Source organism: Chrysochloris asiatica, unplaced genomic scaffold (genome assembly GCF_000296735.1).
Source record: "Chrysochloris asiatica unplaced genomic scaffold, ChrAsi1.0 scaffold00081, whole genome shotgun sequence".
Lineage (NCBI taxonomy): Eukaryota > Metazoa > Chordata > Mammalia > Afrosoricida > Chrysochloridae > Chrysochloris > Chrysochloris asiatica.
In genome coordinates this window covers 8,382,145-8,398,211 of record NW_006408599.1, presented here as the reverse complement: position 1 = coordinate 8,398,211, position 16,067 = coordinate 8,382,145, and the positions used below count along the sequence as shown (strand labels likewise).

General features: G+C 41.0%; 1 protein-coding gene across 3 annotated transcripts in view; it reads right to left on the bottom strand.

The window, feature by feature from the left end:
- ASTN2 (astrotactin 2) overlaps positions 1–16,067 on the bottom strand; it is a 1,331,668-nt gene that overhangs the window by 751,840 nt on the left and 563,761 nt on the right. For all 3 annotated transcript variants that reach the window (XM_006865679.1, XM_006865678.1, XM_006865680.1), the window contains one exon: positions 9,038–9,205. In XM_006865679.1, coding sequence (XP_006865741.1) covers positions 9,038–9,205 — 168 coding nt within the window. The remainder of the gene's footprint in view (positions 1–9,037; positions 9,206–16,067) is intronic.

Here is a 16,067-nt window from a genome sequence, read left to right as displayed (position 1 = left end):
TTGTGTCATTTCATGGAATTTAAGCAGAAAAATCTAGACTCACTGTTGTTGTTTTAATGGCTTTGCTGGAAATAGTTTTCAAATGTTTGGTTCCATTGCCTTGTATGTCTGAATACTAAAACGTAACAGGGCATTCGTTAATTGACACTTGGTTTAGGTGAGCTTTGCTTTAATTCTGGTTCTAGTGAAATTCAGAATCAAGGAATGATGAGGTAGAGAGTGTTGTAGACTATGCGGATCAGCTGATTTCATGGAAGGTATGAGTCCCCCAATTAAGGTCCATGGGAATAACAGTAGAATTGGATATGGACTAATCCTGAAACCATAAAGGAGAGATCTTACTTTGAGTTCAAGAAAGATAAGTGGTATTCCCATTCAAAGGAAAAGACATTTTTCAGAAGAAAATTAGCTTTACCAAATAAGACTTTAGTGAACACACATACTGGACATCGATTATCATTCTTCAGCACTGTGAGACGTATCCACCTACTGATAGTAGACATCAACATTCTAGTGGTGTGGTGCTGTGCGCTAATGCGTCAGACTGTAAAGTCGTTTGAACTGCAAGGTTGGTGGTTCAAGCTCACCAGCTACACTTTGGAAACCCTATACAGGGTCACTATTGATCAGAATCCGCTCAATGGCACTTACCAACCACAACAACCCATTCACCAAGCTTTAACGATTCAATGACTGGAATTTGTTTTTTTTTTTGTAATCCCTACCTGGCTTTCTCTTTCCCTCCATTCCTTCTCTCATTTCTCTCTCTTTCTTTTCTTCCTAGCAAATATATATTTATACAGAAAATGTTTCATCCCTGAGATACAGTAATAGACAAAACAAGTCCCAGTCTTTAAGAACATCATCTGCAAATATATCATCTTTCATCTGCCAGCAAGTTGGCTCTTTTTAGACAGATCCCAACCCATTAAACTGTACATCTTATTGGCACCCTTCCTCAATTCAGTTCTACATTCCCTATAAGCCTCCTATGTTGCAGTCTCCTTCAAGGCAGAGATGTTTTCCATCCTGCGCATTCTTGGACTTTAGAGCTCCATAAAGTCCTGGGATCCTTTTACATTTTAATAACACAGGGCTCATAAAGTCATGGAAATAATCCATAAACATTAGGACTATTCAGTGCACTATAAGACAGCTCTATGACATAACTGTACACACTATGTTCTCATTTCATATCCTATTACAAATGAAAAGTGGCTGCTGAAGACATGAAAATAAACTGAATATGATGGCAAACACGACTGGAGTTCACATCAATTGTGAAAGGAAAATTCAATCTACTTTAAATGCCATTTACAAATTGTTTCAATTATACTTATGTTCTAAGTTATTAGTGTTTAAACGGACATAGAAACATGAATTTTGTACAGTGAAATATCTTAGGAATTATTTAGGGTGGCAATTTGTATCTTGCTTCTAATTCACTGAGTGACGGTCACCAACTTTTGAGCCTTGCTGGTCGTCAATCTCCTCATTTGTGCCCTTCTTGTCCTAAAATGATGTTCTCATTCATCACCTTATTAAAGAGGAGGACTCTGACGTTCATGGCGTGTGATATCCAGGTCAAGTGGTACATTTGTGGCCAAGCTGGAATGAGGATTGAGAATATATAACTTTTTCCACTGTACAAGTTTAAAAGTCATGTAAGAACTGAGTGCAACTGGCCTAAGGAAATGTCCAATATGTTGTAAGTTTATCCATCAGGTGGGGAAACCCTAGAGGGCAGAAACTATATTGTGTTTTCTTTTCACACAATATAATGCAGTTGAACCTTGCTGAATTAAAGGCATTTTATGAAATATTTATTGAATTAATAAGTGAAGACATAAAGGACTGGATAATTGACTATAAAATAAGAGTAGAAACTATGTAGTGAGTGTCCACCATTTAATAGGTTCTGTGATAAGTGCATTTCAAATTTCATTTTTCATCTCATCCTCAAAGCAATTCTGCAAATTGCTATCCTCATGCTTGTGTCTATTTTAAAAAAAGAAAAATAAAGAGTTGCAAGATGTTAAATAACCTGCCCAAAAGCTCACAAACAATAAATGGAGAAACATAAATTTAAACCCAGTTCTGCCTAACTCTAAAGCATATTCTATTTCATTCAAGTTCATTAACTATTTGAATGAATATATATATTGTTGTTGTAGAGTGCTGTCAAGTTGGTTCCTACCCATAGCGACCCTGTATAGGGTTTCTGAGGAGCAGCTCATGAGCTTGAACTGCCGCAGAACTTACAGTCCAGCACATTACATTAACCCACAGCACCACACCAGGGCTCCATACATTTATATATATTTATAAAGAATTGTCACTTGCCCCATACACATTGGTAAAGGTTTTCTGTATAGAAATTAGCAAGATGTCAGAGATGTGTAGAACTTTAGTAAAGCTATTTAACCATGAAGACATTGACCATGATGACATTCTTGAGAGTCAAGGCCTAATCACTTGAATTGTTTAGTACTTACTGTGTTATATGGGACCATTGCAATTATAGTCCTTCTTAGCCTCAAGGAAATGCATTAATAGTGGTCTATTCTGGAAAGGAACATAGAACAACCTTCTGGTGATATTTCCAGGTTTAACCAAGTCCTTCTTCACTTTGGTCCTTAACTGGTTTGTTTTCATAACATCCAATCAGTAATGCACTAGCTTTCTAAAGGAGATAAATCTTGATTTGTATCATTCACTAATTTTATTGGTGTATATGTTCTCATCATTGCCAGCTTTCAAGCTCACAATGTGACATCATGGGGAGGTAGATAGAGTTGGGAAGATATGCTAACAATCAACTCTCTTGAGTCCATAGATCCTATTCCATAGCCACCCCTGTAGTTGGAACTAACTGCAAAAATCCCTAGGAAAAGACACCTGAGCTTGGTTGTGACTCAAAACCAGGAAACCTTAGACAGGTTTATCCATGCTTCCAGACAAGCAGCAAACTCTTTCCCACTCTTCCTCTTACTTGGTCACATGGGAGGAATCATCCTTCTTATAGGCACATTCCATGAAAGCTCTACGGCTTGATGACCAATACTTTTACTCCATGACACTGTTCAGTCACCTAGATGTCAACCCACAAGAGGGGTTTGTTTAAGCAAAGACAAGCCATTTTTCAGAGATCTAAGACCTGGAAAATGTACAGGAGTTGAGAGTTCAGTTTTTCCATAACTGCCCTTAAATTCTAAATACTCATGGAAGGCTTGGAAGAAAGTTATTTCCTCAAGTAGTGAAATACTCCCAGAAACAAGTGGGTAACTGTGGATGGCAATTTCCCTGTTCCAGTGGCTAAGAGAGTCACCTGAAATGCTTTGGTGGTATCTCAGATTCTTAAGATTCTAATATGTCTCCATCTAACCTTTACAACTTCAGTGCTTCCCACTCCCTGCCTCCACTTCATGCCCAGTAGCTCTTCCAGATGCCAACTCAGCCATGCTATTCTTTGGACTATGGAGTCGTTCCACACTGTCTCCCTCTTGCTTGTTTTGTATTTGTGTGTTATTGTTGATCATGCAGATATCTCTGCCTGAAGCACTCTTACGATTCATACTTCTTATCATTTCTACAAAACTTAACAAAATGGTCATCTCTTCCTGAAATCCACTTCTAGAATACCTCCTGTTCTGCAGCCATGAGATATTTGGTCAATGCCTCAGAATTGATCAGTCCAATACTGTGTACTTTGTAATAACTTTATATGTGAAAATTATTTTTACTTGTAAGAATGTGAAATCCATGAAAACAGTAATGTTGTCCATTTTATCTGCAAATGCCTTAACACTTAACACAGAGATTTAAGAGTTGTGGAATTCAGACAATGTTGCTTGGATAGATTCTAACAAATTAAGGCAACTTCTACAAAGTGAGCCTTAGTCAAGCCCCATAAAAATATATGTAGGCATCTCATGTTCCCACTTGTAGTTATTAACTATTGACAAGTTCCATCATTTTTTGCCTTGAGTAGCTTACATGAGTAAGGTGTTTCTCTGGACACTAGTGTGGGAAGGATACAGAGATGAATAACACACAGCCCCTGGCTTTAAGGAGCTCACACATTGACAGAAGAGACAAGTTTCCAAACAATAACGCTAGTTTTAATCAGCTTTTTAGTCATTAAAGAATCGTTATAATGCTGCAGAATTCATTCATTCTACCTACAGGGAATGAGAGGCAATTAAGCCCAATTTAGTAGAACTTTGGAAGGAAGATAATTAAAAGGTAAAAGGCATTTCAGGTAGAGGGGGAGTCTGGACTCTAATCAGAAGGTAAGATGTTGCATGGGGTGTTTGGAGGAAAACTGTGAGTGTGACCACATTGGAGAATGCAAAGGGGGATACTACTAGAGATGTACCCAGATGGAGGAATGAAACTAGGTCATCACAGAGGACATCTGACTGGCTACTACACAGTTCTTGGTGGCCAAATTTCTCTGGACAAGAAGAATATTTAACCTGAGAACATGTGTAAGTGGACATAGAAGAAGAGACTAGAATTGGGCATAAAAATTGTTTCAAAGAACATGACAAAGCAAATGTATTCCTACTCACCCTCCCTCCCTTCTTTTCTTCTTACCCTCTTCTTCTCTGTGCACTAATTATATGTCAGGTAGCATGTTAAGATTTATAGATACAGAGGTGAACAAGGCGTACACTTTACATCCTAAACTATCCATCCTCAAAAACTTGACATATGAAAATGCAGAGGGCCATGAGAGCTCAGAGGATGACCCCTCTGGAATTGGGGGTAGGCTTTGGGGATGCCTCTAGAAGAAATTATCTATGAGTTGAAAGTAAAAAATTTAAATGAACCCCCGACTCTAAGTTGTTGTTGTTGTTGTTAAGTGCCTTCGAGTCGGTTCCGACCCATAGCGACCCTGTACAGCTGGGATAAATGCATTTCAGGTGGAGGTCACAGCCTTGGGGAAAGGGATAGAGGCATGGAAGGGCATGAGGCCTTTGGTGGTGGTGGTTATGTGCTATGGAGTCGGTTCCGACTCATAGCAACCCTGTACAGGGTTTCTGAGGTTGTAAATCTTTACGGGAGCAGAAAGCCTCATCTTTCTCCTGCAGAACAGCTGTTAGTTTCGAACTAAGGTCTTTAGGGGACTGTAAATGGCAAATAGAGGCAAAAGATGAGGGGACAGAAGTGAGCCAGGATGTCTTAGGATAATTAAATTAGTGAATTTTCAGCTAGGAAACTGCTAATTTCCTGGGTATACAGCACTGTGGGAAGGGCAGAGGGCGGGAAAGAGAGGAAACAAGGAGTTCTAATTCCATTTCCATTTCTAATTTGTGACCTTGGCAAATCCCTTTCTCTTTTTGATTCCTATTTCTGTATTTGTGAGTGGTAATACAGTTAGGGCACTGGCTGTTGTTGGTGGTAATGTGTTGCGGAGTCGGTTCCGACTCATAGTGACCCTGTACAGGGTTTCTGAGGCTGTAAATCTTTACGGGAGCAGAAAGCCTCATCTTTCTCCCATGGAACAGCTGATAGGTTCGAACTGCTGACCTTGCAGTTCACAGCAGGATTCGTAACCACTATGCTATCAGAGCATAGTGTACCAGAGTTAGGACACTGGTTACAAAAGTACAACTTGAAAACAACTCATACTTACCCTTTAATATTATATAAATCTGCCCTCACTTTGAAATGGCTGAAATCAACCCCTAGTAGCAACAAATTCTTCACAATCAACGTCACTTGCTGCATGTGCAATTTTAAATTAGTGAAGACTTCCAAGCTCTTGCACTAAACTCAGTCCACTGCCCTCTACTTGACTTGACTCATAGTAAAACTTATAGTAGAACTTCCCAATAGGATTTTCAACTCTGTAATTCTTTACTGAAGCAGACTGTGACATCTTTCTCCTGTAAAGCAGCTAGAGGATTCGAACCACTGACCTTCTGGTTAGTAGCTGAGTTCTTAATCAGTGTGCACCAGGGAATCTTTCTTTAGTCTCACTAAAGTGAAGCTATAAAATAACTGTATATAACTGTTTGAAACTACCAGCTGTTCTATGGGAGAAAGATGCGGCTTTCTGTTTCCATAAAGATGTACAGCTTTGGAAACCCTGTACAGGGTCGCTATGAGTCAGAACCAACTCCACAGCACATAACAACAGCAACAACCTGTTCTAACTTACCTGCAAATTGAACTTAAAGACACAGGCAGGAAGGAATCTAATCCATAACCAGGGACTGCCTGTATCTACCATTTATGGGGCTGTACTCATGTGTAGGATATCATATATTTACAAGATATTGTGTGTTCAGTTCCAGGTCACTGCAATCATGACAATGTCACCAGGAATCTTTTGACTTTTTCACTGTGTATTAAAATTATGTTTACATTATATTATAGTCTATTAATGGAACTCTGGAAGCACAGTGGCTAATTGTTGGGCTGTTAGCCACAAAGTTGGCAATTCAAACCCACAGCTGCTCCACAGGAGCAAGATGAGATGGTCGGCTCCTCTTAAAATGTACAGTCTTGGAAGCCATAAGTATCAGTTCTACTCTGTCCTATGTTGTTGTTGTTAACTGCCATTGAGTAGGTTTCGACCCATAGCGACCCTGTATAGGGATTCTGAGGATTAGTTGGTAAGCTTGTATCGCCTACCTTGCAGTTCAAATGGCTTTGCAGTCTGGCACATTAACCCACAGCACCACACTAGGACTCCACTCTGTCCTATAGGGTAGTGATAAGGCAGATTTGATTCAAGGACAGTGGGTGGGGTCATCTATTAAGTGTGCAACTGCACTATGAAAAGGTTTTAAATATTGTGAGAATCACCAAAAGGTGATACAGAAACTCAAAGATAGCACATGCTATTGCCACAACGTTCAATTTATTTTAAAAATGCAATGTCTACAAAGTGCAATAAAGTGAAGCACAATAGAATGAGGTCTGCTTTCTTATAAATAAGATTGTGTTTCAGGACTTTAAATCATCTACATGTTGTGGACACAGATATCTATCTCCAGCTAAGATCTTTTTTTTTTTTAATTCGACTCATGGATCTCAATGTCTGATCTCCATCTCATCTTTGTGTGCAGTCAGTATCTCACTTATCATACCCAAGACAGTAGTCTTGACCCCCATCACACCAACCTGGCCTTCCCACAGCATACCCGTCTCAGCAAACAACTCCCTTTGTCCCGTTGTTCAACCCAGTTAATTTGGGATCATCCTTGATCTCCACAGCTTCTCACATCCTACACGCTATAACAAATCACGACAAATCTACATTCAAAATATATGTAGAATCTAACCATTTATCACCATTTTCTCTTCTTACCACTGTGGTTCTCAACTCTTGCCTAAATTAAAGTAAAAGGGTCCTTGTTGTTGTTGTTATGTGCTGTGGAGTCGGTTCTGACTCAGAGCGACCCTGTACAGGGTTTCCGAGGCTGTAAATCTTTACGGGAGCAGAAAGCCTCATCTTTCTCCCGAACTCCCCCTAAAATGAGTCACCACACAGTAGCTAAGTGGTCCTTTTAAGATATAAGCCAGATCATGTAGTTGATTCTTTTGATCAGAACCTTTCAATGGCCTCCTCTCTCACTCACAGTAAAATTCAAAGCTCTCAGTATGCCACCGATGATACCCTCTTCCCCATCATAACAATTCTCTGATTTCACCTCCTCTTCCTAGCTTCTGCCTGCTGCAGCCATGCTGGTCTCCCAGATGAACAAATGAAAGGTTCGTGTGCTCCATTGGCTAGCTGCCGGCTCTTGCTGTTCCCTCTGCCTACAACATTATCCCTCCATCACTTCCTTCAAGTATCTGCTCAAATGCAGTCTTCTTAGAGAAGCAAAGCTACCTTCATTCACCCAGCACTGTTTATGTTTTGTCTTTGCATTATTCCTTTTCCCCCAGCATAGATTATCAATGGGATAATATGTATATTTGTCTGATGTAGCCCTGTCTACCACTTTCTGCATCAGTAGAAATTCTGCATAATGATGCTGCCTCTGTAGCTAAGGTGGCCACTAGCCACATGTGGCTAAGGAGAACTTACTATGAGGCTAGTGTAATGATGAAACATCATTTTAAATTTTTATCCCATTTTAAAATTCTTTTCATTTTAATTTAGTTTCATAAGACTATTGGCAACAGTATTAGATAAAGCACATTTACTTATGCATCTACCGTACTTGAAAGCAAACTTTTTTCATTGTTGTTGTTGCTAAGTGCCATTGAGTCACCACCACTGAGTTGGTTCTGACTCATAGTAACCCTGTATAGGGTTTCCGAGGAGCAGCTAGTGAGTTTGATCTACTGACTTTACAGTCTGGTGCTTCTCCTATACTGTAGCACCAGGAACTATTTTCTCACTGAGCCCAAAAAGTGAGCATGGTGGCTCCATATGATAAGCACTGGACTACAAACCACAAGGTGGTTTGACCTGCCAGCCCCTCCACAGGAGAAAAATGAGATTTTCTGCTCTGGTGAAGATTTAAAGCCTCAGAAACCCTCCACAGTGTTGCTGAGTTGGACCCGACTAGGCAGCATTTAACAACAGCTTAGACAAATGTCTGACACGCTATCAATATTTGTTGAATGATGGAATAAGTTAATGTGCTAAAAGCTTTCTATACATTATTTCATTTAATTCTAACAGGCCTGTGGGCATAGATGCTACTTTCATTCTCAAGTTACATAGGAGTAAACTGGTATTCAGAGACAAAGAATGTCTTGTCTTGTAACAGAAGTCCCAGCAAGAAAGAGGCAGAGGCAGAGGCAGAATCTGAACTCAGGCACATCAGAGAATTTGCTTTGCTGGAATTGGACTAGATACTCATTGTGGTCCCTTCTGAGTCTGTTCTCGAAGCATTTCCTCCCTCTTCAGGAAACATATTGGATTGATGGAGCTCAACATAAAACCCCTGGTTTCTTTTCTAGCACGCCCCCTGGGTAACCAGGTCTTGTTGATTGATTGCTCAGAATCTATGATCATAAGCACCCTTCAGCCCACACCTTCTCCCTCCAGCCCACCCCCATAGCTCACCAGTCTCTGGGTCGCAAAGTTGCTCACAGGCATCTGTCGTCCTCTGTCCACAGAGGTCCCTCACCCATGGGGAGGTGGCGTTGATTTGGTAATACAGGGACAACTTGGCCGGGTTTAACCAATCAGAGATGTCCAGGTAGCTTCCTTCACTTACAACAAAGCTGCTTCCTGTGAGTGAATAGAAAGAAAAACAGCTACTTTCTCCCTGATTTTACTGGGCAGATGTGTCTTGCTGCTGGCACTGCAGGTTAGGAACACTGACTTGTACATACAACATCCCCACCCATCTCCTGATCTCACTGTCTACAAACATTTGCGGAGACTTTAAAAAATTTTGTGGGAAAATGAAATGGATATAGATAGTGGATTTTTTCACAAACTTTTTGATGCCCCCTTTTGCACAGAATGTTTACCAGATGCCAGTCATGGTATTAAGAGTCAGAGGAGAAAGAAGTCAGACATGAGGTTGTTCAGTCTACTGGTTTAATGTCAGGACCTTACAACTGAGGAGACATGATTTCACCCTTACAAGCTGTGTGACTTTTAGGTTATTCACTTAGCAACTCTGGCTTTGGTTAACCCATCTATAAATATAAATATAACAAACCCACGTATTACATTTGTTGTGAACTAGAATAAATAAAATGGTTTAGCTGATGTCTGACTTGTTTTATTAAAGGATGATGAAATATTACACTCTAAAAGAAAAAGAAAGGTAATGATCTTACTACCCAGGTATTCCCACTAGAGTGGGGGTGAAGGACGTCCAGCCCATGGGCCACATAAGGCCCTCAAAATCATTTGGTCTGGCCCTGCCAAGGAAACCTCAGTTCCAGCCATCACATTGTTGTTTTTGTTAAGTGCCTTTGAATTGGTTCCTTGTATAGGGTTACCAAGGAGCAGCCGGTGGGTTTGATCCTCCAACCTTGTGAATTGCAGTCCACTACTGATCCTACAGTGCCAAACCAAACGTCCCAGCCATAACATTGTTGTTGTTGTTAGGTGCCATCAAGTCGGTACTGACCCATAGCGACCTTATTTATGCACAGCAGAACAAAATACTGCCTGATCCTGGGCCAACCTCAGCACTGTTGCCATGCTTGAGTCCATCGATGCTGCCATCTAGCCAATCCATTTTGTTGGGGGTCTTCCTCTTGTTCTCTGACCCATCACCTTACCAAACATGATATCCTTCTCCAGCGACTAGTCCCTCCTGACAATATGTCTGAAGTATGAGAGACAAAGTTTGGCCATCTTGTCTCCAAGGAGCACTCTGGCTGCACTTTTTACTAAACAGATCTATTGGTTCTTTTGGCAGTCCATGGCACTTTCAATATTCTCCTCCAACAACATAACTCAAATGCGTCAATTCTTCTACGGTTTTCCTTATTTACTGTCCAGTTTTCGCATGCATATGAGGTTATTGAAAATACCATGGCTTGGGTCAGGTGCACCTTAGTCCTCAAGCTGACATCTTTGCTCTTCAACGCTTGAAAAAGGTCTTGTGGAGCAGATGGCCTAATGCAATACGTAGTTTGATTTCTTGACTGCTGCTTCCATGAGTGTTGACAGTTGACCCAAGAAGAATGAAGTCCTTGACAACTTCAATCTTGATAACTTCAAGCCATCACATTGTTGTTGTTAAGTGCGATCGAGTCGGTTTCTGACCCATAGTGAATATGAACACTGTTTCTGAGGCTGTAAACCTTTACAGGAGCAGAAAGCCTCATCTTTCTCCTGCGGAGCAGCTGGCAGTTTCGAACTGCTGACCTTGTGGTTCGCAGCCCGATTTGTAACCACTATGCTACCGAAGCTCCTTCAGCCATCACATTAGGGGTAAGTTAATACATGTTTGACCAAATATAGCAGGTTAATTTTTCAGTTGATAATTTTATATGGCCCTCAAATGATATAAATTTTGGCAGAAAAAAGATTCCCCACTCCTGTTTTAGAACAAGGGACAATAATGCCTACAGGGACCAACTTGGTGACAGAAACAGAAAAGACAGACTGACTGTAAGACAGAGATTATCCAGTCTTCTTGGCCTAGTTTTTTTAATTTTCATTTTAAAAGAGAGAGGGAGAAGTTCAATGTAATCTCTAGCAGCCAGAAGGAAACAAGCAGCCTGAGCACTGAAAGCAAGGCCTCAAGTTGGGAACCAGGAGGGCGAGGTGAGTGTGGGAGGCACTGGACAATGCAGGCTCCATTAGGATGGAACAGCTGTGAAACGGATCCAGCCAGTTTTGCCACATGGGACGAAACCCTCAATGGTGCCAGGTCTTCAGATTTTCTTTGAAAGAGGCTGCACATCCCAATTTCATTAGAAGCAACAAGTTTTTAAATGATGATTTAAATGTGCTCTTGAAAGCTTTTGCAGGCCAAAGAAAAGACCCCAGAATTGAAAACTTTGCTCTTATACTTTGCTTTTAAGTGTTGTAGAATTGGTGCTGACTCACAGAGACCTGATAGAGCACTCCTTTGGAGTGGCTGGTAGATTTGAACGTGTGACCTTGTGGTTAGCAATCCAGTGTTTATCCTGCAGTATTACAATCCATGTATGTATACAGATACATGTTGCTAAATGTTGTGGAGTTGGTTTTGACTCATCACAATCCTATATAGTATTTCTGAGGAGCAGCTGGTGAGTTTGAACCACAACCCTTGCATTTAGCACTCCAGTGCTTATCCTACAGCACCACATTTACATCTATCTGTAGTGTTACAGGATAATGCATTGCACCATAAGGTCGGCTTCAACCACAAGGTTGGCAGTTCAAACTCACCAGCTACTCTTCACAGGGTCCCTGTGAGTTGGAACCAACCTAACAGCACTTAACGACAACATACACATTTTTTTTTTTTTTTTGACAAGGGACAAGAGATCATTCAGTATGGTTACATATTATATAGAAATGGTGGTTGTTAATGCTGTTAGGTACCATCAAGTCAGTTCTGACTCAGGGCAACCCTGTATAGAGTTTCCAAGGAGTGGTTGGTAGGTTGAATTGCTGACCTTTTGGTCAGCAGTCCAGTGCTCATCCTATAGTGCCACACGAGGACACCATACATATGGCAAGTGTACATATATAGCAATAAAGCAGAATTAGAAAAAGAGAACAAACAGGACCAAGCTTCACAAAGGTAGAGTTAGAGGTTCATGGGTGATCTAACCACCTCAGGAGTAGGAGATTTTAAACCATTTTCCACAAAGAATGCAACTCAGCTTCTTTCTCTAAGTTTGTCTTTTTCTACTTCACTATCAACCAGTAAAACGGTATACAATTCTCCACAGAGCGGACTAATGGGCTTAGTTTATAGACAGCATAATAATTTGCCAGAGCCCCTCTGTCAGGTCACATCAGACCTTTATTGGTGACCTAGGGTTGAGCTGCTCTAGGCATTAATGGACAAGGAGGCAGGGTCACATCAGACCATGTCTGGTGACCATAGGATCTCAGGCAAAGAGGATCTAAGGTAAAGAATTTTCCTTCCAAAGCTAAGGGAAGCAGACAATGGCTCTCTAATGCACAAAAATAATATAGTTTAGATCCACCTTATAGAATGAGTTGTTAAGTAAAGCACAACGGATACTGCAAGTTTGGGTAAGGATGAAAGAGGTGTCCATGTGAAGAAGGAGTAGATCGTATCAGGCTCTGAGAAAAGGAAATGGCCACATTTGAGGTTGGTCCTAGAATCCTTGGTAGTTGAAGCAAAAAAAAAAAAAAAAAAAAAAAAAAAGGGCCTGTTGGATTCAGTATTTCAAATGTCTGGCAAGAGAAGATATGCAAATCTATCTGCAAAGCCACATCTCCCCCTCCCTGGAAGTAAGCCCAAGCAAAAAAAAAAGTCGCATGGGTCCTTGTGCAAGGCACCGAACATCAGTATCAACTACATATTTTTCTTTTAAAAAGCACAGTCATGCTGTTTAGATGGATAATTCTTGTATTTATTCTCACTAAATGCTGAGGGATGGATAACTGAATTGTGTCCCAGGGCTGAGTCTGGCTAATCTCAATACTTCAGCAAAAGTTACACCGTGAAGTGATAAAGAGAGTAGAATCAGCAAGACATGGATTCAAATTCTCACATTTCTACTTACTAGATATGTCAACTTGGGCAAGAAAACAAATCCTCACTTACCTCCTATGAAAAAGCCTTCACAGGGGAATATAAAGATTGCCTTAGGTTAGGTTTCCCAGAAAATGAACTCAAAGGCAGAGAATGAATGCAGGAGGGTGTTTTTCTGGAGTGGGGTGGGGGTGGGGCGGGGATCTTAATATCTTAGTGCTGCTGTAACACAAATACCACAAGTGGGTTGCTTTAAAGAACACAAATTTATTTCCTCACAGCTCAGAAGGCTGGGAGTCTGAATTCCTTGTGTGGCTCTAGGGGGATTTCCTTCCTGGTGGATTTCAGCTTCTGTTGTTGTTAAGCCCTGAAGTTGACCCTGACTCACAGTGACCCTGTATAGGCTTTCCATGGAGTGGCTGGTGGGTTTGAACCACCGACCTTGCAGTTAGCAGTCTTATTCTACAGTGCCATCCCAGGACTCCATTTCAGCTTCTAGTAGTTGACAATCCTTGGACTTACGGGTTTGCAGGTGTGTCTGCTTCCACCATCACCGGATAGCTTCTGATCTCTCCTTCATCTCCTTGCTTGTCTCTGTTTCTATCCTGTTCCTTACAACTCAGCATTGATTAGGTTTCGAACATACCTACATTGATCTGACTTATTAACCTAACAAAATTCACAAGAGTGATTACACACATAGGTATAGGGGTTAGGATTCCCATATAAATGCATGTTTATGTTTATATTTTATGAGCACGGTGGCTCTGTAGGATAACCAGAGTTTGGCAGTTCGAGCCCACCAGCCACTCCAAGGGAGAAAGAAGAGACTTTCTGCTTCTGCAAAGATTTACAGCCTCAGAAACCCTACGTATAGTCACTATGAGTGAGAACCAACTTGAGCACACTTAGCAACAACAACATGTTTATATTTTGGGAAGGGGAGCACAATTTAATGCATAACAAGGGACTAGTTTTGGGAATAATACTTTGAGAGGATGAGTAAAGTGATATTGGGGCATTTGGTATTGGTTTTTAATGCCCCCTTCAATGGTGTCCCAAGAAGGACTCAGCAGCTGACAATGGTAAATCTCCAACGTTCCTGGTGGCTGGTAAAATGACAGTGTTCTAACAGTGACCTTGGGTACAGCATCACAGCAGACACTACAGTATGTGAAGTGCCTGGCACATTGTGACACCTCTAATAACAAGAGCAATTTTGATTGTCATTTGTATTTCTTATGAATTTGGAGGCTCTAAATTCAACAAGAGTTAACAGATCTCTGACAACTAAGCGTCTCCTTGGAAGGGTCTAGATCAAGAGCAGCTTATCCTTAACTTCTCTACAAAGATAGTATACAGAGTCATACCACAGGAGTAATGACAGCAGGGAACAACTGTCCTTTGAGTGTCCCCTTGGTGCTGGCCCCTGGGTTGAAGGTGCTACATCTTCTGCTCACTGAATCCTGCCTGACACAGCAGGTTAGTTATTTCCCCCATGCTACAGAAGGGCAAATGATGCTCAGGGAGAGCTGGATCTGGTAAAATTTGCATAGCAAATCAGTGGCAAAACTAGACATTGAACCCAGGTTTTTCAGCATACAAAATGGAGGCCCACAAATCCTTCAAACTGTCTTGCGAATCAGGGGCTTTGGATATCAGATGAAGTTGCCTTCTGTGATTCTTTCACTCTGCCTCTGATAGTGTGTGCCTTCCTCTCTAGTGGGTATGGCTTATGTTGGAGGGTTTTCCTTCTGACACACTGATTCCCTACAGGGCAGAGGTCATGACTTAGTGTGGTTACTAGTGTTTGGTGCTGTCTCATTAATTCTCAACCATAGTGACTCATGTGTCAGATGAGACTCGCCCCGTAGGGTTCTCTCGGCTGTGCTCTTCATGGACACACATCATCGGTTCTTTCTCCTGTGGAATCATTGAATGGGATCTAACGAACAACCATTCACTTAGCAGTTGAGTGCTTAACCGCTGCACCACTAGGGCTCTTGCTTGACTAGTTTAGTCCTTATCAATTCTGTCTTCAATAAAATGTCTGGCATTTACTACAGTGTCTTTCAGTGAATTAATGAAATCAAAGTTCCATGCTTGACTAGAAGGAAGTTCAACTTACTTCATCATGGGATTGATAATCAGCAACGCCTCTGTACTGATCCCACATTTTATTTTTTTTTCCATCCTGTGAGTGCTAAAATATAAGATTAGTCATGTAGAGTGTCTCCAGTTCCAAATTATAACTTCCACTTCACAATCACGATTTCTGTTTGCCTCATAGACTTATGATGTGTATGCCTCTAGTAGACTAATTCAGTGTAACAGGGCACAGTGACATCGAATAATGAGAGTAAGTAACTGTGTGCAAAATGTATTCACCAAAACATATTCCATCCATGTGTTCATTTAACTAACATTTATTAACCTCAGTGTGGCACTGTAGGATAAGCAGAGGACTGCTAACTGAAAGGTCAGGAGTTCAAACCCACCAGTCACTCCTCAGAAACCTTATAAGGATTACTATGAGTCAGAACTGACTCGATGGCATTTCACAACAAGAGCGTAAGAAATAGATATAGAGGGGAATGAGAAATGGGTCCAATCCTTGGAGAATACCACAGATAAAAACAGGAAATAAAATGTGCATGTGGATAACTATCATACAACACAGAGTCAGCTAAAGGTCCCTGGGAGGCATAAATGGTTTGTGCTTTACTATCAACCAGCCAAGTGGTACAGAGGGAGAAGGCTCTAACAATCTACTTCCAGGAAGACTGCTGCCAAGAAAATACTATGGAACAGTTTGGTTCTGTAACATACGAGGTAGACATGAGTCAGAATTGACTTGACGACAATGGAGTTGGAGAATGTAGCCAAGAACTGCCTAAAAGTGATTTTTCTTTGGAGATAAAAGCAAGCAAAAAGGGACATCAAAAAGGGATCATGGAAGAG